This window comes from Pimephales promelas, chromosome 7 (genome assembly GCF_988280905.1).
Source record: "Pimephales promelas chromosome 7, fPimPro1.hap1.1, whole genome shotgun sequence".
Lineage (NCBI taxonomy): Eukaryota > Metazoa > Chordata > Actinopteri > Cypriniformes > Leuciscidae > Pimephales > Pimephales promelas.
In genome coordinates, this window is record NC_142775.1 from 2,673,380 (window position 1) to 2,700,461 (window position 27,082).

General features: G+C 40.0%; 1 protein-coding gene across 10 annotated transcripts in view; it reads right to left on the minus strand.

Moving 5' to 3' along the window:
- The window catches only part of dip2a (DIP2 acetate--CoA ligase A), a 147,383-nt gene that overhangs the window by 40,797 nt on the left and 79,504 nt on the right, over positions 1 to 27,082 (minus strand). For 5 of the 10 annotated variants that reach the window (XM_089132929.1, XM_089132926.1, XM_089132928.1 and 2 more), the window contains 9 exons: positions 26,432 to 26,548; positions 21,102 to 21,221; positions 14,418 to 14,660; positions 11,218 to 11,349; positions 9,786 to 9,818; positions 6,856 to 6,975; positions 4,831 to 5,028; positions 3,112 to 3,203; positions 419 to 529 (listed from right to left, as the gene is read on the minus strand). In XM_089132929.1, coding sequence (XP_088989055.1) covers positions 419 to 529; positions 3,112 to 3,203; positions 4,831 to 5,028; positions 6,856 to 6,975; positions 9,786 to 9,818; positions 11,218 to 11,349; positions 14,418 to 14,660; positions 21,102 to 21,221; positions 26,432 to 26,548 — 1,166 coding nt within the window. Of the gene's footprint in view, positions 1 to 418; positions 530 to 3,111; positions 3,204 to 4,830; positions 5,029 to 6,855; positions 6,976 to 9,785; positions 9,819 to 11,217; positions 11,350 to 14,417; positions 14,661 to 21,101; positions 21,222 to 26,264; positions 26,286 to 26,431; positions 26,549 to 27,082 lie in introns of those variants that run through there. The other 5 variants (XM_089132931.1, XM_039690863.2, XM_089132934.1 and 2 more) reach the window with 4 other exon arrangements.

Below are 27,082 nucleotides of genomic sequence, written 5' to 3' on the forward strand. Positions count from 1 at the left end.
GTTTTTAGTTTGAATTTTGAGCATTTTTAGGTTTTTATATGTGTACTGAAGCATTCCTCGCATTCAATTCATTCCTATGGGGGTCAAATTGACCCGCGAGGGAGGGATTTGTTACTTTTCAACCATTCAAAATGTTGTGTGTATTCATGGTTGAAGTGCGACAAAACTCCAAGGGAATTGATGAACACTCAATTTCAAATGTTTTTTAAAAAAAAAATGAGTTTCGGGTCAAAATGACCCGGTGAAGAGGGTTACAGCAACATGATCATTTGACTAGCAGCCTGTTTTTTTTATACTTATACCAATTGTGTTTGCAGTTTTGGTAACGTGATGCTGGTTTTAAGGATAATGAGGGGGTGAGAGGACATCAGGTGGTGTATTATCTGTTGTGTGTGTGTGTGTGTGTGCTGATCAACACCTTTCGAGTGAGTGGCACCTCTATGGGCACCGGCACCAGCTCTGCCAGCAGACATCCGTAAAACGCCACCATAAACATCACCGGATCGTTGTTCGGGAACACAAGGGCAACCTGCGGAGACAGAGCAACAGATGTATTTGTGTTAATATTGTTTATCATCCGTTTTTTTGTATCACGCCTTTTATTCTGACAATGTAACATCCATCACTTATCCATCATTTATATATTATTATAACATTTTATAAATTACATTTTGAAAATTTTGTACATTTTTCTGCCATTAAAGGCGCAGTATGTAAGTTTCACCAGTAGAGGTCAGTAATTGAAAACAATAACACAGCCGTAGCTAGATGACACTGTATATGAGCGCGGGATTGTGGGAGTTGTTGTCTTCACCTCCACAGCTGATGGACAGCAATCCAACAGGAGGACTCGAGCAGCAAATCATGTTCATAGATGAGCAAATGTATTAAAGTTTATTAACATTACTGTAGTATGAAGCAGGGCAGACAAGAGGACATTTTACCATTTTACATTTTATTATGCTTATATGCAGAAATCGCCTCCTTTCTTTTAGTCGTTTATGTTTATTTTACAAATAAAGTTTCATTTAACATCCGCCTCCTCCTTCCCTGAATACATACATTATGTATGATTACATAATTATTAAATTGATTACATATGATTATACACGAACCCATGCACTACACTGGTTAAAATCGCCCGATATCTCCGGATGTAAACATTGTTGGAAACACTTGGGATAAAGTAAGTACACAAGGCATCTAAATATACAACACTGATCTAGTGGCTTTTGGATATTTTAAACATTATTAACACTAAAAATGATCAAAAACTAAACATATTTAGCAATAGGGTGACCATATTTTGATTACCAAAAACCAGGACAGTCGGCCCAGCAAACACATGGGCCAACTCAAATGATACTCGAAGTTTACTCAAAGATACCTTATTAATTTCAATACATTTTAAATAGGTTATGCCTCCTCTGTATGGATAGAAAATTGTTATATTGTTATATGAAAACAGGACAGTTGATCACCCTATTTAGCAAGCAAGCTAACATCTTAGCCTACTAGCGTACCTAAGTAGTTAGAAAACACTTGTTTGATTAGCTATCACATGATATCTTGGTAACATATGCTATGTTTATGATCATTCTCAAAATCACGACCCGTTTAACAGGGCCGGATATAGGCATGGGCAAGGAGGGGCAATGCCCCCCCAAATGCCGTGACTGCCCCCCCAAACGTGATGGCATGCAAAGATCCGAAATTTAAAAAATATTTCAAGAAAAATGGTCAGAGTGAGCGCTCTCTGCTCTCTATCCCTCATTCAAATTAGCTACTGGTCGCAATCTCGCAAAGGCCGGTAGCGATGTTAATTTTTAACAAAACACGCACTTCGCGGAACAGCGACAGTGGCGTATATGGTAGAGCGTGATGTTCGTGAATGAGTTTTTGCGCTCCGACTCGAGTTCGAATCCGCCTTTTGCTGAACATGAGACTTAAAATGTATAAACTAACATGAAGGTCTCTAGCGTTATATTTTGCCAATGAACTAAAATCGAAACCATGATATGGCTTTTTGTTTTCATAAAAGAGCACAAGACTTTAAGAATATGCATTCTGTTTGTGCTGGGTATTTAGAGAAACGTGTGCACTTTGCTCACGCGATCAGCTGGTGTTTGTTTCCCCCTAAATACAAGTTTAAGGTTTATTTCTTGCAAGTGTAGAAATAAGGACAAAAGTATTTTAATTTTCCTATATTATAGTGTAATGCAGACTAAAATACACATTTAAAATATACATTTTCATATAGTAGCCTAAATAATAGGCTATATATGGATTTTACGTCATAGGAATAATTATATTTAAATCGTTATTACATTATTATAATAATTGTTTGGCATCCTAAAACACCATTGATAATGTAATGTGTAGACTGAGACTCTCATAATTAATAATGTTTGAGCCCTCTTTATTGTCATGATACAAATCAGTGCTTTATCTTTGTTTAAGGAGCAGTTCATGGGTTGAAGCTCTTAATTTTGATCTCTCAAAGAGCACGAGACCCCATAACAACAGGTCTAGATATGGACGCATTTGTTAGGACTTTTGCACAGAAAAGCAGACGACTGATGCTAATGACTGATATAAGCTGTGTACAGAGCTAAAAAAATTAAAACAAACAAACAAAAAAACCCCAAAAAGATTGAAATAAAAAACGAAAGGACAGACAGACAGACAGACAGACAGATGACAAAAAAAAAAAGAAAGAAAAAAAGAAAGATAAATGCAGCCTCAACAGCGCACAAGACAGTGTCCTATTTGTGCCGGTCCCAAGCCCGGGTAAATGCAGAGGGTAGTGTTAGGAAGGGCATCCAACATAAAATCAAATGGATCAAAGGAGCTGATAGATTAGAGCTGGACGATATAGGATTTTTTCATTTCACAATATATATTTTTTATATATATGGTGAAATGATACAACCCCCCCCCCCCCAAAAAAAAAAAAAATTAAAAAATAAAGACTTGCTGCCCCCCCTGATATTCTACCTGCACCCCCTAGTGGGGCTGGCTGAATCCGGCCCTGCCGTTTAAACCCCTGATCTGATGCACTGATTGTGTTGATGATAACACACACACACACACACACACACACACACTCACTCGGTCTCCGGGCCGCAGCAGTGGCTCATTCCTGCTGCTCAGTTTATTCAGCAGCGTAAACGCAAGCTTCTGACTCCGCGTCCACAACTTCCCTGTGAACACATGATTTTACACACACACACACACACACATTTAGTTCTGCGCTCTCTGTTCACTCATCAATACCAGCTCATTCACCATTACCAGTAAAACCAGTCCACATATACACGATTACCCTTGTGAAACAGAAGCACACTCTTGAAAAGAGTACTTATTATGGATATAATATACTTTAAAACAATATAGCGGGATCTGAATGCAATGGTGTAATTGCAATTATATTAAAAGTATCATAGTTTAAACTTAGATTAAATGCAATCGGCTGAACTTTAGTGTTTTTGACTTCAGTAAAACTTAAGGAGTAGTTCAGTTAAAAAAAAACTTTTGCTGATAATTTACTCACCCCCATGTCACCCAAGATGTCCATGTCTTTCTTTCTTCAGTCGAAAATAAATTAAGGTTTTTGAAGAAAACATTCCAGGATTTTCTCCATATAATGGACTTCAATGGGGTCCAAACGGTTCAAGGTCCAAATGAGAGTTTCAGTGCAAACTGTTCAAAGGGCTTTAAACGATTTCAGCCGTTCGTGACTCTCCTGTTCGAACTCGTTCATCAAAATGAACAAACCTTTTTTCGTGTCATTTGGTTCATTCAACGAATGAAACGAACGAATTGACACGGAAAAGATTCGTTCATTTTGATGAACGCATTTGAACAGGAGAGTCACGAGAACAGAGCTAGGCGACCATTTGAGCTTATAAAACTTAAACTTTGTTATTTATTTATTAAATGAGCGATCGTTTCGCTTGATAAGACCCTTATTCATCGTCTGGAATCGTTTAAAGCCCTTTGAACAGTTTGCACTGAAACTCATTTGGACCTTGAGCCGTTTGGTTCCCATTGAAGTCCATTATATGGAGAAAAATCCTGGAATGTTTTTATCAAAAACCTTAATTTATTTTCGACTGAAGACATCTTGGACAAGCGTTTATGCTAAACTAAAATATACTTGTGTCATTTCTGTTGAGCTTTTATTGTATATATTTGTAATGAAGTTGCAAATTACATTTAATATAAATGAACTTTACGTGTAATATCGAATAACACACTGCAGTAAAAATACTTCACATGTGCTTTAGTATGTGTTAGTATCTAACACATCAAAATAAGTGTATTTGGTTACACTTTATCTTAAGATGACGTTGTTACAGTGTAATTATACATGTAAGTACTGAGTAAGATTAATTAACGTGTATTTACCATAGGGTTAGGGTTTGGTTGATGTAATTATGCATAATTTACTGTTATTACTATGGTAAGTAAAATATGTAAAAAGGATCCTGTAAAATAAAGTGTTACCGCGTACTTCTTTAGCGCATGACAAAAGACTACTAAAACATTACAATTTAAACTATACTTTAAATTTAAGCTTTTAATTTGACATTACAGAAGTACTTAAGTGTGTTAAGAAACAGTCCTGAAAGTGCACTTAAGTAGCCAATTTAAAAAGTATAATTAAATAAATTAATAATTTAGTACAATTGAGCGCACTTCTTTATATTAGCCAGATTTTGAACATGAACTAAAGCATTAGTCTATCAGTCTAGTTTAAGAAAGACGGGCAGAATCTTGAGTACACAGTTTGTGAAAGCACTCTTGAGTAAATGGCTTCGGGCGTACCGTATGTGAGTGTGTAGACGGGTTTGCCGGTGTTGTCCAGCGCTGTGAGGCAGGGGCTCTTGGGATGTGTGTTTCCCCAGCGCTGAAGAGAGGCCAGGAGCGACGGAGGCCAGTTGCTGATCACACCGAGCGGATCCCCGTTCAGCGCTCGCATCTCACCCCCCTCGGGCTTGGGCTGGCTCGGGTCCGGCTGCTGGACTGTAATGTACACCACAAAGCGTATAGTCACTAATGTACGCAAATAATCAAATTCTGTTTGTGAAATCATTTCTTAAAGGTGACGACATTATGCCCCTTTTCACAAGATGTATTATCAATCTCTGGTGTCCCAGAATGCATCTGTGAGATTTCAGCTCAAGATCATTTATTACAGCTCGTCAAATCCGTGTTTAAGCAAAAACACGTTTTTGTGTGTGTCCCTTTAAATGCAAATGAGCTGTTGCTCCGCCTCTGTTCAGAAGAGGGCGGAGTCTTCAGAAACTCGCGCAGTAAGTCTCACTGATCCCAGCAGCGAGTGCAGTCTTACGGAGAGACTCACTTTTAGTAGTGGAGACATTTATTACATTTTTAGTTACAAAGATTCATCTGTTTCTGGAGGATTTCTGTTGAAAATAAAATGAATCCACTCATCTCATCTGAGTCTGGGACTCTAAATACCCAGATAGCAAACTGACATTGAATCAACGTGGAAACATGACATTGTTTTGCTCATCGAATTAACGTTGAACCAACGTCAGACGCGTCATTCTTTCAAAACTAACGGAAAATCAACTTGAAATCAACGCGTTGTTTCAACGTTATGAAAGCAAACCAATTTTCGATTTTCATTTAGCTTTGAAGAATGCCGCGTCTGGCGTTGGTTCAACGTTAATTCGATGAGCAAAATCAACGTTGTTTCAATGTCATGAGAGACGTCGTTTCCACGTTGATTCAATGTCAGTTTGCTGTCTGGGTAGTGTTCAGTGTCGTCTGTGCTCAACCACAGAGCAGTTTCAGGCTTTACTCAAAGTTTTGCCATTGCGCTAGAACTGGTCACTGTCACTAGGGACACACACTAACCCTACCCAGACAGCAAACTGACATTGAATCAACGTGGAAACGACGTCTCTCATGACATTGAAACAACGTTGATTTTGCTCATCGAATTAACGTTGAACCAACGTCAGACGCGGCATTCTTCAAAGCTAAATGAAAATCGAAAATTGGTTTGCTTTCATAACGTTGAAACAACGCGTTGATTTCAAGTTGATTTTCCGTTAGTTTTGAAAGAATGACGCGTCTGACGTTGGTTCAACGTTAATTCGATGAGCAAAACAATGTCAGATCAACGTTGTTTCGATGTCATATTTCCACGTTGATTCAATGTCAGTTTGCTATCTGGGTAACTACATCTCTGACGTTTATAACAAACCAAACCGCTTGAAAATCGGTAGAGAATTCAGCAAGTTATGGTTATTTAAAAACTACATGCACCACAATGTTAGGAGTGAGCGAGCTGCCTGTGGCAAGATGGCCGCCAGTGCGGACGTCGACCTCCATTGGCCAGCAGCGGACGAGGCATCCAGCCTTTATTATGGATATCTATGGATTGCACTGCATCTCTCCTTTTTCTTCTATGCCTTTTGTTTGTTTGTTTGGACTGCCTTCCTGTGCTTGACCCTTCGTCTGTGTATAGATTACGATCCTGGATTACTCAAATAAAGCTGCATTTGGATCTCAAACTATACAAGGAGAATCTAAGAAGTGTGACTGAACCTGTCCGATAATAAAACAGGCGATGTTGGTGACCGGCTGCCTGAATAGACACACATAAATCCCGTAGGAGATGTAGACAGGTGGAGCTGGGGAGGTGGATGGTACAGCAAACACCGAATCACACTATTCACATGTTGAGCAAGCATCTCATTGGCTGCAGGATCAGCCGAGGCCAATCAGCTCGCGCCATGACGTGAATGATGTGATTGCAAGCAGATTACACGTAAAGAACCGATCTCGAGTTTCGTGACTGAAGTGTTATGAACCTACCGTCCAAAAGCTCCTCAAAATCATCAACAAAGAACTCTCGTAAAGGGGGTCTCTTTGGCCTTTTCAGCGTGTTTAGGAGCTGCTGGATCTTGGAGGACACTCGACTGTTGACTGGAACGCCTTTGGACAGAGATAGCGTCAGGAGAAGACGGGACAGAGAGAGAGAGTTGAAAGGTCAGTGTGAAAGGACAGTTCCACACACCAGCCTATCAGTCAGTGTAAGGCTGTTTGCCCATGGGGTTGGTTGAGATGGTACTGAGCGCGCTCAGTAGAGACACCTGACCCAGCGAATCAGAGACTGCTGGACTCGTGCTGCCTAGCAACAATACCCATCTCATCAGCCATTCATGAGCTTTCTGCACTGTAGGCTTCACCATTAGTACACTTCACACAGATCAGACTCCATTCACAAGAAACACAGGGACAAAAGTCAATACATGTTTAACAATCTCACAAGAGCACTAGGGTGATCCTGTTAATTGTTCAAAGCGTGTCTGAGCAATTCCTCGTATACAAAATATGTTTTTGGACAAAAAATGAAAAAAAAAAGCAACGAGGCAAAACAAATAGTGTAACCATTAAGGGTGTAAAATTAATGCATCATTCATTCAAATCATGACAAATTTCAAATGACATGATGCACCATATTATTTAGTTAAGGAACGTAAATGAAATTTGGGAAATCACAGAAACACCACAAGAGCACTCTCAACTTTATAGTGGAATAATAATGATGTCACCCATCAAATGTTTCTATCCAGGTAAACACAGGCTTTCACACGACGGAGAGAAGGGAACAGGAGCGGACGATCATATTCACATGATGAATCGACCCGCGCATTTCTCTGCCAAAAATCAATCAATCAATCAATCAATCTATCTATCTATCTATCTATCTATCTATCTATCTATCTATCTATCTATCTATCTATCTATCTATCTATCTATCTATCTATCTATCTATCTATCTATCTATCTATCTATCTATCTATCTATCTATCTATCTATCTATCTATCAAGATGGCCACCACCATGCCTGAGCCCTCTGCCAAGATGACCGCCACCACACGTGAGCCCCCTGCCAAGATTGCGACTGCCACGCTTGAGCCCCCTGCCAAGATGGCCACCACCACGCCTGAGCCCCCACCACGCTTGAGCCCCCTGCCAAGATGGCCGCCACCACGCCTGAGCCCCCACCACGCTTCAGCCCCCTGCCAAGATGGCCGCCACCACGCCTGAGCTCCCACCACGCTTGAGCCCCCTGCCAAGATGGCCGCCACCATGCTTGAGCCCCCTGCCAAGTTGACCGTCGCCACGCTTGAGCCCCCTGCCAAGATGACCACCACCACGCCTGAGCCCTCTGCTAAGATGGCCGTCACCACGCCTGAGCCCTCTCCCAAGATGGCCGCCGCCACACTTGAGCCCCCTGCTAAGATGGCTGTCGCCACGCCTGAGCCCCCTGCCAAGATGACCGCCGCCATGCTTGAGCCCCCTGCCTAGATTGCAACTGCTACGCTTGAGCCCACTGCCAAGATGGCCGCCGCCACGCCTGAGCTCCCTGCCTAGATTGCAACTGCCACGCTTGAGCCCCCTGCCAAGATGGCCGCCGCCACGCCTGAGCCCCCTGCCAAGATGACCGCCGTCATCCTTGAGCCACCTGCCAAGATGAATGCCACCACGATGACAGCCGCCACATTTGAGCCATCTGCCAAGATGGCCACCGCCACGCCTGAGCCCCCTGACAAGATGGCCACCGCCACGCCTGAGCCCACTGCCAAGATGGCCGCCGCCACACCTGAGCCCCCTGCCAAGATGGCCACCGCCACACCTGAGCCCCCTGACAAGATGGCCACCGCCACGCCTGAGCCCCCTGCCAAGATGACCGCCGTCATCCTTGAGCCACCTGCCAAGATGAATGCCACCACGATGACAGCCGCCACATTTGAGCCATCTGCCAAGATGGCCACCGCCACGCCTGAGCCCCCTGACAAGATGGCCACCGCCACGCCTGAGCCCACTGCCAAGATGGCCGCCGCCACACCTGAGCCCCCTGCCAAGATGGCCGACGCCACACCTGAGCCCCCTGACAAGATGGCCACCGCCACGCCTGAGCCCCCTGCCAAGATGGCCACTGCCACGCCTGAGCCCTCTCCCAATATGACCGCCACGACACTTGAGCCCACTGCCAAGATGGCCGCCGCCACACCTGAGCCCCATGCCAAGATGGCCGCCGCCACACCTGAGCCCCCTGCCAAGATGGCCACCGCCACGCCTGAGCCCCCTGCCAAGATGGCCACCGCCACGCCTGAGCCCCCTGACAAGATGGCCACTGCCACGCCTGAGCCCTCTCCCAATATGACCGCCACGACACTTGAGCCCCCTGCCAAGATTGCGACTGCCACGCCTGAGCCCCCACCATGCTTGAGCCCCCTGCCAAGATGGCCGCCGCCACGCCTGAGACCCCTGCCAAGTTGACCGCTGCCAAGTTGAATTTATTTTGAGGTGTCATTGTTACAGTGTTAATATATATGTAAGTACTGAGTAATATACATTAAAAACAAGTACTTAATATAGGGTTAGGGTTTGGTTGAGGGTTAGTTGCATGTAATTGTGCATAATTTACTGTTATTACTAAGTACATGTAAAATATGCAACAAGAACACTAAAATAAAGTGTAACTGAGTGTTGTATTTGAGAAACGTCAATACTGTGTAATGTTTTGTTTCTACCAGTATTAATCATACTGCAAACCCTATTCTGAATGCTGTGAAAGCCCTTGAAAGAATAAACAACATTGAAAAGACAAAAAGAGACACATTAGGAGGAAATATTTTTCTTGCGATCATAACGAACACAGAGGTCACGGCTTAGACACAGATGCACAGAGACACCAGGAGGAGGGGCAGAGTGAAATAAACGAGTATAAATACCATCCGTGGCCTCCCCATCGCCCCTGTCAGTGCCTGAAGAAGAGAAAACCTCAATAAACACGCATGTTCATCACAGCAGAGCTGAGGCCTCTCAAACATCAACAAAATCACCACCACATAGCCATCCTTCCAAGAACTAACACACCACATCAAGGGAGGACAAAAAAGCAGGTTAATCATGATCCTGATGGGACGTTCAGCTCTGTGTCTTAAAGGGACAGTACACCTAAAAATGAAAATCGATGAGTCATCATCTACACACGCTCTAAAACCATTGTATGATTCCCCCTCAGTAGAATATAGTGTCTTTTCCCTATAATGAAGATGGACGGTGACTCGGGTACCAAACTACATCAGTTCTTAGTGACATTATCAGCACCAGGTCTGATGTGTGGAAAAGAGACATGTGGGTGAGGAGATGATGACAGCGTTTTCATTTTTAGTGAATTATTCCCACAAAAAAGAAAACATGCTGATGACATCATAATATCTGGCTTGAGCAAGCAGGATCAGACCAATAAACAGCCAGAAATATGACTCTCTCTCTCCCCTAGGTTTCAATATGAACTGTAAATGCATCTGATTAGCTCTGATACAAAGCCTCCAGCTTTAGAGTGAAAACGTAAGTGTGGGATTAGTTGACAGAAATTAGAAATTAAATATGTTACGCCCAGTGAAAAAGAAGTAAATTCAAGCATACTATTAAAAAGAGTACTTACTTTAGAAATACTATATTTTAAAGTAATAAACTTAAGTGTGAACTGAATGTAATGGACATCATTGTAGCAATTAATATTGTGTGTATATATATATATATATATATATTGAATATGATAGTGTCTCTTTATAAGAGACCTTTTATTTCATTAGTAGTATATTATCTATAAGCATAGTTTTATAAGAATGTTTACATAATACATGTGTGTGTGCTGTGCATAATTATTTTGTATTTATAAATACACACACATGCATGTATATATTTAAAGAAGTATTTGCATATATATACTGTATATATATTTACACATCATTTATATATATATATATATATATATATAAATAATTTATATATAAATTACACATTTTTCTTAAATATATACATGCATGTGTGTTTTTATTTATATATATACAAAATAATTATGCACAGTACACACACATTAAACAGAAACTCTTTTTTTTTTGGATGTGATTAATCATTGCCCAGCACTAATAAAAACATACTTTTAACATTTGAAGACTACAAGTGCATATTCAATACAATTTAGCGCACTTCTTCTTAACAACATTACAATTAGTCAAACTGCACTGGAATGAAGTGTCGTCAGATGGGATCTGTAGGGTTTGGAGCAGAGCTAAACACACCAGTGTGTCAGTATGCAGTGGAGAGATGAGATGACAGGACAGAGAGGTGTGTGTGAGTGTGTGTGTGACTCACCGTCGGCCGTCTCCAGGACGCTGGTGTGTGTGTGTCCGCGGGGAAGCCCTCGCACCGACGCCACCTGTGGACGCTCCTCATGCACCGAGCGCTCCCACAGGCCGGTCACATCCGGCGGCGCGCTGGGCCCGTCTGTCATGAGGTGTCAGAGGTCAAAGGTGAGTGGAGGTCAAGATACAGCAATGCATGGTGCTCTGGGATCAAACCCATGAGGAATTATTATATTGATCATATGTGGGGTGGCGTGAAATGACAGTGATGGGGTTGGGAATCGAATGCTTGAAATAAAATTCAACAAATGCAAGACACTGTTTTATGTGCTGCACACACACATCCAAAACATGCGCACAGAAACAGTGATAATAATGTGATTTTAAACCATTCGAGGTTTAATGTTTCATGCTGTTTTCAGAGCGGCAGGCGTGATTTAGTATATAGTGCAGCTCTTAAAGTGACAGTAGCCTAATATTCCTGCAGCCGCCTCTATAATAACACCAAACGACAAAATACACTCGTTCTCCACTGAATACGTTTTCGAACTATATTTGTGATGTATATTTCAGTTATAAAGTGGTGTTGTTTTACATTTGATCACAGTTTGATCACCCTGAACACCTGAAAATATTAAAACTAGGGCTGTGCAAAAATTTATTTGATTAATTGCATCCAAAATAAAAGTCTGTGTTTACATAATATATTTGTGTGTGCTGTATATAATTATTTTTATATATAAATACACACACATGCATGTATATATTTAAGAAAATGTGTTATTCATATATAAAATATTAATATTTATATAATATAGATTATGTATTTATATATATATATACAGAATTTAAGCGCAAATAATTCTTAAATATATACATGCATGCATAGGTATTTATATATACAAAATAATTATATACAGCACACACAAATATATTATGTAAACACAGACTTTTATTTTGGATGCGATTAATCGCAATTAATTTTTGCACAGCCCTAATTAAAACACTATTGATTTCAGTCATATATTTATTTAGTTGTGTATTTGAAAAGTTCAGATGCAAAAGCCTCTAAGTGCCATTTAAAATTTTCTTCTAGAATGATCATTTTTATCAAGCTTGTATATTTTAGTTAATTACTTTTACTTAAATGGGGATGAAGATTACCTATAAATTGTCATTTAAGTGAAATCACTGAATTTAAATATACAAGCTTGATAAAAATTATCATTCTAGAAGAAAATTTCAAATGGCACTTAGAGGCTTTTGCATCTGAACTCTTCATTTGTTTGTTTGTTCTTTTTTAATTGCCGACTTTAATGACCTGCTTGAAATGTATCTTATTGATTTCTGTTCATGATATTCAGCCATTATTAAATGTTAAGACTAAGTGAATGATATCCAAGGGTTTTTTTTTCTTTATTGGAATTGAAATTAGGAATCGTTAAAATTGAAACGATGCCCAACCCGAACAGTGAGTGAGCTGAACTAAACAATCATCTAAAAAAGCACAAAAAAAAAGCACATACTTTTAGCGTGTATTATAAATATGTGACTGCCTGCCATGAGATCTCATTGGTCCAAAACTCAAATACGTCATGATTCGCTGTGTTTTTGTTGCTTTCTCTGTCACTTGTCCTCCTAAATCCATGTGGTGTGTCCCGTCCATCTCCACACTCGACAGAAGAGCGCACACACACACACCACTAACCAACCGGCAGCAGTCGAGTACACTGAATATGTTCTGCAGTTATGATATTACTCGCTCTCATGCCGTTCAGAACTTCGCTCGATTGGGTTCTTGTTCATACATTGAAAGCAAACAGTGACTAGAGGATGTCAGGCTCAGAAAAAGCACCATGGCATAGAAACGGGCAGGAGTGGACGCCAGAACTTTACAGTGAAAAATACGGTCGCATCATTAGTTTTACAGATTAAACTTATAAACTTATTTAACCCTTATGCTGCATTAGGGACACTTTTGGTCTTTTGCAGTTTAATTTCTTTGACCATTTTGGCTGTTTTAATGCAAATGGTATGAAATTTGGCAAAATTGTGACTTTTTGGATACATGTAAAAAATGTGATCCCATTTTGCAAAATATGTATAACACACACTGTGTAGATCAAATAGTAACACTCAGCACCATAAAGACCAAAAATGGCCCATTGAAACCCATTAAAACGTTGTTTAAATCTGAGGCTGTCAGTAATACATGAAACATGATTTTTGCACAAACATCCTTTCATTTTGAAGCAAAAGCATTATATTTGCATTATATAGTGTATTCCACCAGATGACGTCACTACATATTTATTCCCTATGGGTGGAAATGCACCTTATTTTAGGCAATAGGCAATGTTTAATAGGTGGCCATTTTTGGTCTCTAACGCGCTAAGTGGGATTTTTTGCAAAGTGGGACTGTGATAATCCAAATCTAAAGTTTTCTCTTTGCATTTAGTTTATTGAAAATAATTGAATTTTTGTGTTTTTTCCTCTTATTCAAATCGATGGTTTCGCAAACAAAACTGGTAATTAAAGGGTTAAAATCCTGAAATTGAATACATTTTTGGTAGTTATGATGAGGACTGATGCTGGTTAAAAGATTTAACTTGGTAAAAGTGGAAAATAATAATAATATATAATATTTTAGGCAATGTTTAATATGTGGCCATTTTTGGTCCTTAATGCACTCAACGGTGTTCAAAATCTAATGCAGCACAAGGGTTAATACGTTTAAACAGATTAACTTAAAAATAATAATAATTGGTGGGGACTGTATATTTAATCAACTGAAATAATGTTAATATTCCAAATTCACAATTATTTGAAGGACTTTTATTGTGTTTCCAAACAGGAAGGACTTTTATTGTGTTTCATGCCTTAGTTTCCTGTTTTCTTTGTACGGTAGTTGTGTTGTTCTGGTCTTGTTATGATGCCACTATATTGCTCTGATAAGAAGGAGCTCCTGAAGCTCCACCCCCTGCGCCGGGAGCAGCAGCTCATTTGCATTTAAAGTGACACACACTCAAAAAAGGACAATTTTAACATGCAATAAAAATATCTCTGGGGTATTTTGGGCTAAACCTTCACACACACACACACACTCTGGGGACATCAGAGACTTGTTTTACATCGTATAAAAAGGGCATTATACCACACCTTTAACTAACCGAGCTGTGTGTGAGCCACGAGTGTGTGTTCAGTACTGACCCAGCTGTGTGTGAGCCATGAGGTCGGCCAGCACGGTGGCGGCTGAAGCAGAGGTGGCGTTGGAGTGCTGGGCTCTTCCTCCGGGGTGTGATGAGGTGGACGAGGCGGACGAGGAGGTGGACGAGCCCTGGATGACCCTGTTGAACCAGTGCTCCACGCTCGGGTGCGCCTGGTACGGGGACGAGGAGCAGATCCGACCCTGCCGGCGCAGCGACCCCTCGTCTTCTGAGGCCGACGACGTGTCTGTGAGCGCAGGGACAGCGGGTGAGAGGACAACACGGGCACTTTCCTTTTCCTCATCACTTCTGCTCAGTGTCTTATTGGTGATTTTTACAGTCCCTCTGTGGTGAAAATCCAGCTTTTAATGTTGTTTATGAGTCTATGTGGTGTTTTTAATCTGCTTTAACACACACCATGTGTAAGTTGATAAGTGGACAGCATTGCTGAGTAAAACTGCAGTGAACCAAAGACACGCTGTGAAATCGCTGGTGTTTCTGACGTCACAAACCACCTTGTAACCAATCAGATCAACGTGTGATCGACAACCAGTGGATCTCTGAGTGGAGGCGGGGCTCATTTGCATATTAATAGAACCACGCATACTAAATGAGGCAAGGGTGTCGAGTTACATTCAAGATATTTAAAAGAGTGAAGAATTTTATTTTCAAGGAAAAAACGTTTAAATATGTAATTTTGGTGATTAAAAATGAGTCTTAAGGGATAAAATCATCGACTACAGGGGGACTTTAAAGTGATACTCCACTTTTTTTGGCTCATTTTACCACTCCCCCAGAGTAAACAGTTGGGTTTCACCATTTTCGACTTTTCGTTTTAAGTCAATGAGACCAGAAACTGTCTGGTTACTGATATTCTTCTAAATATCAAAAAATCGGCTGAATACATTCGAAAACTGTAAAACTCAACTGGGGGAGTTGTAAAATGAGCCTATTTCCAAAAAAAAGTGGAGTATCCCTTTAACTCTTTAACTCACTAGGGACTTTAAGTTCCTAGAGGATCACTTTATTAATCTGATCCAGTAATTTGTCACAAGCAGTGTCACATTTATTTTAGGGCTGTGCAAAAATTAATTGCGATTAATCGCATCCAAAATAAAAGTCTGTGTTTACATAATATATTTGTGTGTGCTGTATATAATTATTTTGTATATATAAATACACACACATGCATGTATATATTTAAGAAAATGTGTTATTCGTATATAAAATATTTATATTTATACAATATAGATTATGTTTTTATAAATACATACAGAATTTAAGCGCAAATAATTCCTAAATATACATGCATGTGTGTGTATTTATATATACAAAATAATTATATTCAGCACACACAAATATATTATGTAAACACAGACTTTTATTTTGGATGCGATTAATCGCAATTAACTTTTGCACAGCCCTAATTTACAGTATTTCCATCTTCACTTTGAAGAATAAATGTATTTTTTTATCAATTCACTTATTTTTTTGCTTGACAAGTTTTTCATACATCTCTTTAATTTAAATCCAACTTGGGTTGCAAAAAAAAAAAAAACAACAACAACAAAAAACGTGTACAGACGATTTTCGTGTACACACGACAACGTTCTCAAAATGATCCCCGTTCACACAGATATTTGTAAAGAAACTTTGGGTAACACTTCATTTTACAGTGTCCTTGTTACATATGTTACAGTACATGTACTTACCATAGTAATCACAGTAAATTATGCATAATTACATGCAACTAACCCTCAACCAAACCCTAATCCTACTCTAACCCTATAGTACATACATGTTGTTACTCAGAACTTCAATGTATAATAATTACACTGTAACAATGACACCTTAAAATAAAGTGTAACTAAACTTTGTAAAGAAACAGTATCTATAGATATTGCTGACCATAACGGTATCGCTTTCAAAAACTTGCACTTTAAAGCTCATTTTCAAAAGTGTGAGTTTTCACCCCCCCAAAACGCCGTTGTCGTGTAAATGAACAGTGAAAATGCATAAAAAGATTCCTATTTTAAGTCTATAACAGGACCCCGAGTCTGACTTAATCATCCGCTTTTTTGGGGCCACTGACGTACAGTCAAATGTCCTCAGAATATAAACTTCTCAAAGCGTCCATCATAAACTCCAGGAGGACTGATATATGAGCGCTACGGAAGAGAAAGTTCTCAGTCCAAACCCAAATATGACTTTGGTGAGATCTGCCAGGGGAAATACATAGGATGTAATGCTCATGTGGTCAGAGCCAGAGCATGTTATGATGACATCACCATCCCTATTATAAATACATCATGAATGTTACCCCACGGAAAATAACAGATGTCCAACAATAAATTAATAAAATATGCAGCTAAACCTTGTACTATTTCATCACTCAAACTGTGCTGTGGCGTAAAGAGTGTGACAACAGAGAGGAAAAGACATTTAAAAGAGATTATAATGAATTCATGATTAATGAACTCTATTAGAAAATTATAATCATCATTAACCCATTACCAATAATCACTGTTAGACCTTACCAGGTTTTGACCAGTAAAATTTACGGTAAAAATGCACTAAAACTCATGTTAACTAAAAAATACAACTTATTAGTTTTAGTGTATTTTACTGTAAAAAAACCTGGTAAGGTCTAACAGTGATGATCTGCTGTTTGCTAGTCCATTTACATTTGAATGTTTAGACGTTCTGAACAGACAGCTATGATAGATATGATATATGATAGAACGAATTGTGAGGTTTTTAAATGGTATTTCTTGTCCAAAAGTCATAGTGTTTATAGTAATATCAGTCACACGGTTTAAATAAAACCGTGTGAAACGAGTTGCTAAATGACGTTTAATGTAATACTCTATTACTTACATTCCATAAAAGTTGCTTTTCAATGTTGATCGTATCACTGTAAAAAAAATATTGATGGTTTAACTTAAAAAAGTAAGTAACCTGGGTTGCCTTAAAATTTTAAGTTGATTGAACTGGAAAAAGTGAGTTAATACAATGAAGAAGATTAATTTAACCATCAGAAACTCAAAATTATATGTTATCTGAACTAAATAAATTATTTAAGTTGATTTGACAAAAGAAAAAATGTTCACTGTAAAAAAATATTGTTGGTTTAACTTAAAAAAGTAAGTAACCTGGGTTGCCTTAAAATTTTAAGTTGATTGAACTGGAAAAATTGAGTTAATACAATGAAGGAGATTAATTTAACCATCAGAAACTCAAAATTATATGTTATCTGAACTAAATAAATTATTTAAGTTGATTTGACAAAAGAAAAAATGTTCACTGTAAAAAAATATTGTTGGTTTAACTTAAAAAAAAAAAGTAAGTAACCTGGGTTGCCTTAAAATTTTAAGTTGATTGAACTGGAAAAAGTGAGTTAATACAATGAAGGAGATTAATTTAACCATCAGAAACTCAAAATTATATGTTATCTGAACTAAATAAATTATTTAAGTTGATTTGACAAAAGAAAAAATGTTCACTGTAAAAAAATATTGTTGGTTTAACTTAAAAAAGTAAGTAACCTGGGTTGCCTTAAAATTTTAAGTTGATTAAACTGGAAAAAGTGAGTTAATACAATGAAGGAGATTAATTTAACCATCAGAAACTCAAAATTATATGTTATCTGAACTAAATAAGTTGATTTGACAAAAGAAATCTTGAATCTTGAAAATATTTTTTACAGTGATTATTTTCATCATCAAACACAAAGAAATGAAGAGAGAAAAGACGGGCAGAGGAGCGAGAGGCGGACTGGCGGACGCCTGTGGGTATCGCAGATCTGTTTAACATTAATTATGCACTTAATCACCCGCAGGGAGCAATTACTACAGCGTGTCCAGACAATTAGGAGACAGACACTGAGCAGCAAACAGTCATGCGTTAAACATGAAAAGCATTATCCTAGTGTGTGTGTGTGTGCTGATGAAGGAGAAGGATCTGCCTCCACTCGTGTGTGTGTGTGTGTGTGTCTGATACATGTCTGATACACACAACTCAACGCTAACCAGCAAACATCACATTATAAAACTCAAGCATTTCTTGTTATGAAGATGATGCAGACGATGACTTAAAGAACAAAGCCTAAGATCAATATGATATAAATATCAATATACACAAATTAAGTGACACACTACCGTTCAAATTTTGGGGTCAGTAAGACAATTAATATTTTTATCCAGCAAGGATGCAATAAATTGATCAAAAGATTTCTATTTCAAATAAATGCAGTCATAAGTGTTTCTTGATCATCAGATCCTCATATTAGAGTGATTTTTGACACTGAAGACTGGAGTAATGATGCTGAACATCACAGGAATAAGAATTATAACACTATTGTGAATAATTAATTATGAATATAGAAATAGTTATCCAGTATATTTTGGAGCTAAAACAATTTTGCTGATCAGAATGTCAAAAAAAAAGCATGTTTAATGATCTATAAGAGCCTTATGAAAACTAGAACTATATTAATTGTATTCTCACTGCATGTCCTCAGGCACTCGGGGAGTAACCTTGACACAGATTCAGGAAGAGACAATACTTTTTGTTCTGTTTTGGAGATTGACAGCATGTAGACACTACATACTTTAACATGTAGGGCCTATTCAATTTATTTTTCCCAAATCCTTCTTAATAGTGGCATCAATGGCAAGTTTTATAAGCATGTCTACTTACTTGAAATATCTTTATATTTATGCAATTTAACAACAAATTATTAAAAGTTTAAGAGAAATAAAAATATTTTTGACATTTTCTAATCAATTGAATTCATAAAAATGTTTGATTTATTAAATATTTTACAATGTTTTATCTGTTCAAAAAAACTGTGATGTCCGTTTTAGTTTTTCTGAATTTCTGAATTTATTCAGTCAAAAATGTTTGTAATATATTCATCTAAAATGTTGCCAAATTCTTTTAAATTACACGTTATGTAGTAAATTAATGATAAATGATAAATGTTAATGATAAAAAAAAATTATGACTGGATTATTTGATTTCATCAACATTTTCTACATCACGGACATCATAATTAGAAGGTGCCGATTATGTATGTAAAAAAACATCATTATTCTTCAAAATGTCCTGTCCTGCAGGTTTGAAGCATTAATGAGTAAACCACAGATTTTTAATTTGGGGGTTTCTTTAAGACCCGCCTCGAGAATGAAGCGAGAGTGGGGCAATCGACAGGCCAGATGGGTTATCGGATCATCTCCGTCGGGGCAATCAGACCACTTTAGTGCATTACTACTGCGTCCATGCAGGGCACAAAAGACTTAGCGGACCATGACCAATTCCCACAGGGAGCGACCCTGAATGGCTCCCGTTATGCTGATCTGACCCCACCCTTGAACCTTTAATCCCGGTGACCTTTCCCTGACTTCATCATTCTGACCGAAGAGTGTGTCCGGACACCAAAACCCTGAAACTCGTTAGCGTTAAACAAACACTGCGATGATGTAATCCATATTGACGGACAAAGCAAAGACGTTACACTCACATGAGGTGTGAGAGATGAGCTTATCTGACCACAAGATGTCCCATCATGAAAAATCATCAGACATAACGAAATAAACTGTCAAAGGCCAAATATAGTCTTACTGATATAACGACATCAACACAGACGATACAAAACAAAATAACCAATAGGAAAGACAAATCATAGATTTTAATGCATGAAACTCCTCCAGGTAGCTGATTGTTTTTTTTTTTCCAAGCCAATCGATCTCTACCTGCAACCTTGTTTATTTCTGACCTGTTTTCTGTCCCTCCTCCTCCCCAGCACCACCTGTCTAAATCAGCAACGTATGCCTAAACTAATCCAACCTAAACTCTTTACTCATCAACAAAATCCTGTTAAAATCATTTTCAAGAATTGTCATGATTGCATTCTCCATGATTACATGGAGGGCAACTTGAGGTTTCATTCTCCTGCTTCTCAGGCTGATCTCCTGAGAAAAGGAACTGGTAATCTCACATACATGTCCTATTGAGCTTCAAAAGAGATCTTAATAATATCTCAAACTGTGCTCAGATTTGCTAAAGTACCAAAGTCTGCCATCAAAAGTCAAAGATTTCAATGTGAACTAAACCATTGAAAACTGAACCAAATGAAATGCGTATGAAAAACGTACAGTATGTGAACAAGTGCATCTCCTAAGGAATTCAGTTAACACTTAAACGACTCAAAGCTATGTAAAAAGATGTTGTCAGTGTCTTATACCCCAAAATAAAGTAGAGTCCATTTTGTATCAGCTAAATGTTCTGTGTTAACTAAATGCAATACTCAAGCAGCAAAATATGCAGCCAGAGGGTCAATAAAGCTCTGTTAAACATCTCCATATGCATGCGTGTGGGAAGGTGGTCTGGGAACTGAGTGGTCAGGAGCAGATCTCTTCGAGTAAATAATGAGGCTATTATTCAGAAAACTATGCATTGTTCTCTCAAGACTCAGAAGATCAAAACATCCCCTGCTGAAAAACCCAGCATTGCTGGTCACCAGCGTAAGGTGTGTTCTTCATGTTGGGATCAACAGGGAAGGATGCTGGTCAAATGCGTGGCCAGCAAACCAGCTCAGTTTTACTTGAAAACATTGTGATTATGAAGATTTTAATTTTAATGCTTCACCAGTTAGACCAGCACTATACCATGTATGTGTGTGTGTTACCTGGAGGAGTGCATGCTTCAACTGAGGACTGCACTAGAACAGAGCGTCTCTTCGAGGGCATTGGCATCTTTCTCTCTTTATACTTTGACAAGGCTGCTTGTACTGCTTCTGTATGAAGGTCTGTGGGGACACAGATAGTGGCAACATTAGATGAGACAGAAAACGACATCAGAAAAATTACATTTTTAAATTCCAAATGTCTATAAGATATGACAGAACAGATATCATTGTAAAAAATTTACTGCAAGTAACCAAGCACCGAAGGGACCGCAAGCAGAGTAAATTCATCATGTACAACAAGCATAACAATTACATCAAAGCATGATCATCAGATCACTCGGAAAAAGTGAGTCTGGAACAGATGCAGCCTCTTGCACGATTTCTGGCCACAGTTCCTCTTTCGGTCTGGGAATTTGCCCCACACGAAGAACAGCAAGCAAACACATGCATATGTAACGAGACCGGACAAGAATGAACAGGGACTGATTAACGATAACACAGCTGGCAGTGATGACAAATTAAATTAGTGACTATGACGACAAACTAGTTGCGGGAAATGGTACAACTGAGTTCAAAACAGGGTGACATCAATATATAACGCCCCCCTCCCGGAAGGAGGGATCTAGAGCTGAAGAAGAGGTGAGGGAGGGGGTGAAGGAAGGAGGAAGGGGTGGACGGGAAACAGAAGAAGGGCTGGTAAGAGGAACAGAAGAGGGGCTGGTAAGAGGAGCAGAAGAGGGGCTGGTAAGAGGAGCAGAAGAGGGGCTGGTAAGAGGAGCAGAAGAGGGGCTGGTAAGAGGAGCAGAAGAGGGGCTGGTAAGAGGAGCAGAAGAGGGGCTGGTAAGAGGAGCAGAAGAGGGGCTGGTTAGAGGAGCAGAAGAGGGGCTGGTAAGAGGAGCAGAAGAGGGGCTGGTAAGAGGAGCAGAAGAAGGGCTGGTAAGAGGAGCAGAAGAGGGGCTGGTAAGAGGAGCAGAAGAAGGGCTGGTAAGAGGAGCAGAAGAAGGGCTGGTAAGAGGAGCAGAAGAGGGGCTGGTAAGAGGAGCAGAAGAAGGGCTGGTAAGAGTAGCAGAAGAGGGGCTGGTAAGAGGAGCAGAAGAAGGGCTGGTAAGAGGAACAGAAGAAGGGCTGGTAAGAGGAGCAGAAGAGGGGCTGGTAAGAGGAGCAGAAGAAGGGCTGGTAAGAGTAGCAGAAGAGGGGCTGGTAAGAGGAGCAGAAGAAGGGCTGGTAAGAGGAGCAGAAGAGGGGCTGGTAAGAGGAGCAGAAGAAGGGCTGGTAAGAGTAGCAGAAGAGGGGCTGGTAAGAGGAGCAGAAGAAGGGCTGGTAAGAGTAGCAGAAGAGGGGCTGGTAAGAGGAGCAGAAGAGGGGCTGGTAAGAGGAGCAGAAGAAGGGCTGGTAAGAGGAGCAGAAGAAGGGCTGGTAAGAGGAGCAGAAGAAGGGGGCTGGTAAGAGGAGCAGAAGAGGGGCTGGTAAGAGGAGCAGAAGAAGGGCTGGTAAGAGGAGCAGAAGAAGGGCTGGTAAGAGGAACAGAAGAAGGGCTGGTAAGAGGAGCAGAAGAGGGGCTGGTAAGAGGAGCAGAAGAAGGGCTGGTAAGAGGAGCAGAAGAAGGGGGCTGGTAAGAGGAGCAGAAGAGGGGCTGGTAAGAGGAGCAGAAGAGGGGCTGGTAAGAGGAGCAGAAGAGGGGCTGGTAAGAGGAGCAGAAGAAGGGCTGGTAAGAGGAACAGAAGAAGGGCTGGTAAGAGGAGCAGAAGAGGGGCTGGTAAGAGGAGCAGAAGAAGGGCTGGTAAGAGGAGCAGAAGAAGGGGGCTGGTAAGAGGAGCAGAAGAGGGGCTGGTAAGAGGAGCAGAAGAGGGGCTGGTAAGAGGAGCAGAAGAGGGGCTGGTAAGAGGAGCAGAAGAGGGGCTGGTAAGAGGAGCAGAAGAAGGGCTGGTAAGAGGAGCAGAAGAGGGACTGGTAAGAGGAGCAGAAGAAGGGGGCTGGTAAGAGGAGCAGAAGAAGGGCTGGTAAAAGGAGCAGAAGAAGGGCTGGTAAGAGGAGCAGAAGAAGGGCTGGTAAGAGGAGCAGAAGAAGGGCTAGTAAGAGGAGCAGAAGAAGGGTTAGTAAGAGGAGCAGGTAGACAGACAGGAAGAGAAGACCAGGGAGGTGAAGATGGTGGTGTCGCCCAGAGGGTGACCTTGAGCAGGGGTGGCCTAATGGGGATCCAGGCCACAGCCACAATGGCATCCCTTGGTGGCGTTACTGGAGGGAGGAGCCAAGGGGGATAAGGTCTCCACGCTACCCTGGAGGTAACAGAGCCGATGGAGGTGGATCCCTAGGTGAAGACAGAGAGCCAAAGGAGTGGAGTGATGCTGACGGTCCCTGAGTGTACGAAGGAGCTGCAGCGACGACCCCACCGAGATGGAAATAGGGTACCAGAGTGCTGAGGCCAGGCGTAGCCGATGGTCTGAGGGAGTCCAGTGGAGCCGAAAGCTTGATGGTCGCTGTTGGAGTCGAGGGAGGAGGGATCGAAGGCGAAGGAGTCAGGAGGTGGAACAACGGGACCTGAGGCCGGGGACGGAGCCACGGGATCTCCACGCCCAGGAGAAGCTGAGGAAGCTGATGAGGAACTGAGGGACTGATGGGAGAAAGTGAGGGATGGGTAGCAGGCATGGCGGACAACAAACAATTCTGGTAAAAAGTCTGCAGAGGAGGCGGAACAAACTCATCCAAAATAAAGCAGACAGGCTTGGGAGGGATTAAAGGGGTTGGTGTTATTCCACTCCAAAATTAAAGCAATTGTTCAGAGTGCTGGGAGTGTGGGTGGAGCTCCTTAATACACCCTCACACTCATCACAAACTCCCTCTGCGCCGGCTCGCACACCTGGTTAAACTCGCTGTGCTCCACAGTGATATTTAGCTCAGAAAAATTCATTGCTGGCTCCTTCTCTGTCTGAAGACTTGAATAGGAGTGGGAATGGTGTCATCGTCATCAAATCTGACAGTGAACATGACAAGACAATCCACATGATGCCAGCACCCACTCCACATTTGTGGCGAAGCTCCCTCGAGATCCCTCCCCGGACAACTGTGCCTTTGTCAATGCGTTGGGTCCAACGTAGAGGAAGGAACAAAGGCAGTTGTCCGGGAAGCTCGACTGATGTGCGAGGAATTCTGTCACATGTGTGTGGAGGGAGTGATGTCCCTGCTCAAGGCAGATTAACAGGAACGAGGGAGAGTCCACGATAATGGGGAAATAACATATAAAAACACTGATACAAAACAAAACAAAAACACTGAAGTCTATATCACTCTTTGGTCCGGTCTTCTATCACGATTATGCTGCATAAAAAGGCACGAAGATGAAGATAAAGGTTCAAACTGTATTCAATATATCCACAGGGTAAATCCACATGAAGCAAACACAACCATACATAAAGGAGACCGGACAGGGGTGACCTGAAAACATAGGACTTAAATACACAGACAAATGAGGTGATTAACGATAACACAGCTGGCAGTGATGACAAATCAAATTAGTGACTATGACGACAAACTAGTGGCGGAAAATGGTACAACTGAGTTCAAAACAGGGTGACATCGTGACAACCCCGAATTTGGTCAGATTTATATTCATTACCATCACTACAAGTGTGCCGATTTCCCTAATTTTCCCATGTTCTGTTCATAGATCGACCATAGACAGCCATTGGGTAATAATAATAATAAAGTAAACTAACACTTACAATAATAACCTTCTCGCCAGGGACCTGAATAATATTATTATATTATATTATATTATATTATATTATATTATATTATATTATATTATATTATATTATATTATATTATATTATATTATATTGTGCATTTTATTCACGAATATGTTAAAAACCTAATTTTGCAAACTAGTCCCTGGTTTTTTGCCCGATCGGAACCAGACCAGTCTAGGACAATTCGTTGGACTCTCTAGATGAATAATTATCAAAAAAAGTTGAACTTTGTCATTTGTTTTGCTATAACAGGGTCATTTACAAAAGGGGGGCATGACAAAATGCACCCAAAAGCCTATAAATCCTGAAGGAAAAGTCAGAACTTCACAAAAATTGATGAGAACATGTGTCATAACTTATTCAACAAGCATGCAAAATTTCATGGAGATCGGACTATAGTTGGCGCTATAATTGTTACAAATGTTAAAAACAATGTATACCCTATGGTAAATTGCCATTATTGAAACTTAAAACTTAATGTCTTTTGATGCTTTTGTGCTTAAAGGCCTTAAAGGCCTAAACTGCTTGAACCCCGCTAAATGCTGCTTGCAGCTTTAATATATTATATTATATTATATTATATTGTGCATTGATGTTCTTAGCCTTTTGTTTCGAAACAAGGGAACAATGTAAGGTCGATCTCTTGGAAAATAACAAATACACCTCTGCTTGCTTAAGTCACATGATTTGATGTCTCATTCATATTAATTTACATGCAAAAGTTCATCAGTAATAATGAAACACGCAATAGTGATCCTGAACCCTGTGAAAAAGACGTGAACTAAAAGCTGTACTGAATGTATACTTATAGTGTACTTCAAATCATAAAAGTATTAAAAAAAATACTTGCAGTCATATAATATTAATGAATTAAAAGGCCACATACAGTGAGTGCAATTAAAGAGAGACACTTCGTAATAGTGTTAAATGAAAAGTTTTACTTTAAAGTACATTTTAAATCATTGTTTTAATAGTTTTTGTCATCCTTTACACTTATTTTAATGTGCTGACTAACACACTAAAGCACATGTAAAGTGCTTGATTATCATTTTAACTGTAGTGTTATTCAACATTTCATTATAAATGAACTAAACTACAGCTTCATTATAAATGCGTAATTACAAATATATTTAAATACACGACAAACAAGTTTAAATAGAAATGTTAGGTTATCATAAATGTTTGTCAGTACATTCATCAGTAACTTCAACCATATTTCAAAGACAATAGAATTATGAAACTGCACTCTACTAAAGTGGGTCAAAAACACTAAATATCAGCTGATTGCATAATATAAATTTAAATGAAATTTATACGAATATTCTTATAAAGTACATTATTGTTCATATTACTATTGATTATGCTTTATTTCCCAAAGTACTCTTTTAAATACTTGTTTTACATCTGTTGTGTTTACATGATTCGGTGTAACTTGAGTAACTGTTGCCCCAGGGCTCCCTCGATGGGACATCACCTGGTAAAATAACGGATTAATAAGAAATGTAAGTGATAAAGTGCATTTGTTTGTTGCAAGCGTCCCGATCTGAGTGTCTGTGGATCTGGTTTACAGAGGAAAGCTCGTGCCTGATCTGAAGCGCTCATCCCGTGAGTTGGCCACCCGGGGCTTGTTCTGCTTGGAGCCTGGAGGAGCCTGGGACGCCGTGTGGATCCTGTGCTCTATCTGCAGAGACGGGTCTACACCTGCACACAACAGAGACCACAGCGTTACCATCTCACACACACACAGGCATCAGGACATGTTCCCCATACGCAAGCTAACTCGTGAGCTTAGAATTATAAGATTCTATCTCCGTTTAGGGTAGTTCTGAGATATTGAGCATCAAAGTTTTTACATCCCACCTGGCAAAACTGTAATGTAGTAAAATTTTCTATTATAGCTTTATCTATTAATCTTTTTTTTTACAAAAATAACACCACACAGGCATTAATAAACACCTAATGGATCAGGTTATGTCAAAAACTCAATTTCGACCAAAAGTGGAGATAGAACCTTATAATTCTAAGCTCACGAACTGTGGCGTAGGAAGACAACATACAAACCCAGCATTACAGAATCAAGGTCACTAAACTGTGCCGTGAATCCTGTTCTGGGCCCACAGAAACAGGCAATCTGTGTGAGTAATTCACTGGTAAAAAGTGACACTACTCAGTTTCAAAACATAAATCCTCTCCCAACTTCAGACTTCTCTGCTATCCGGGTAACCCAACACCTCG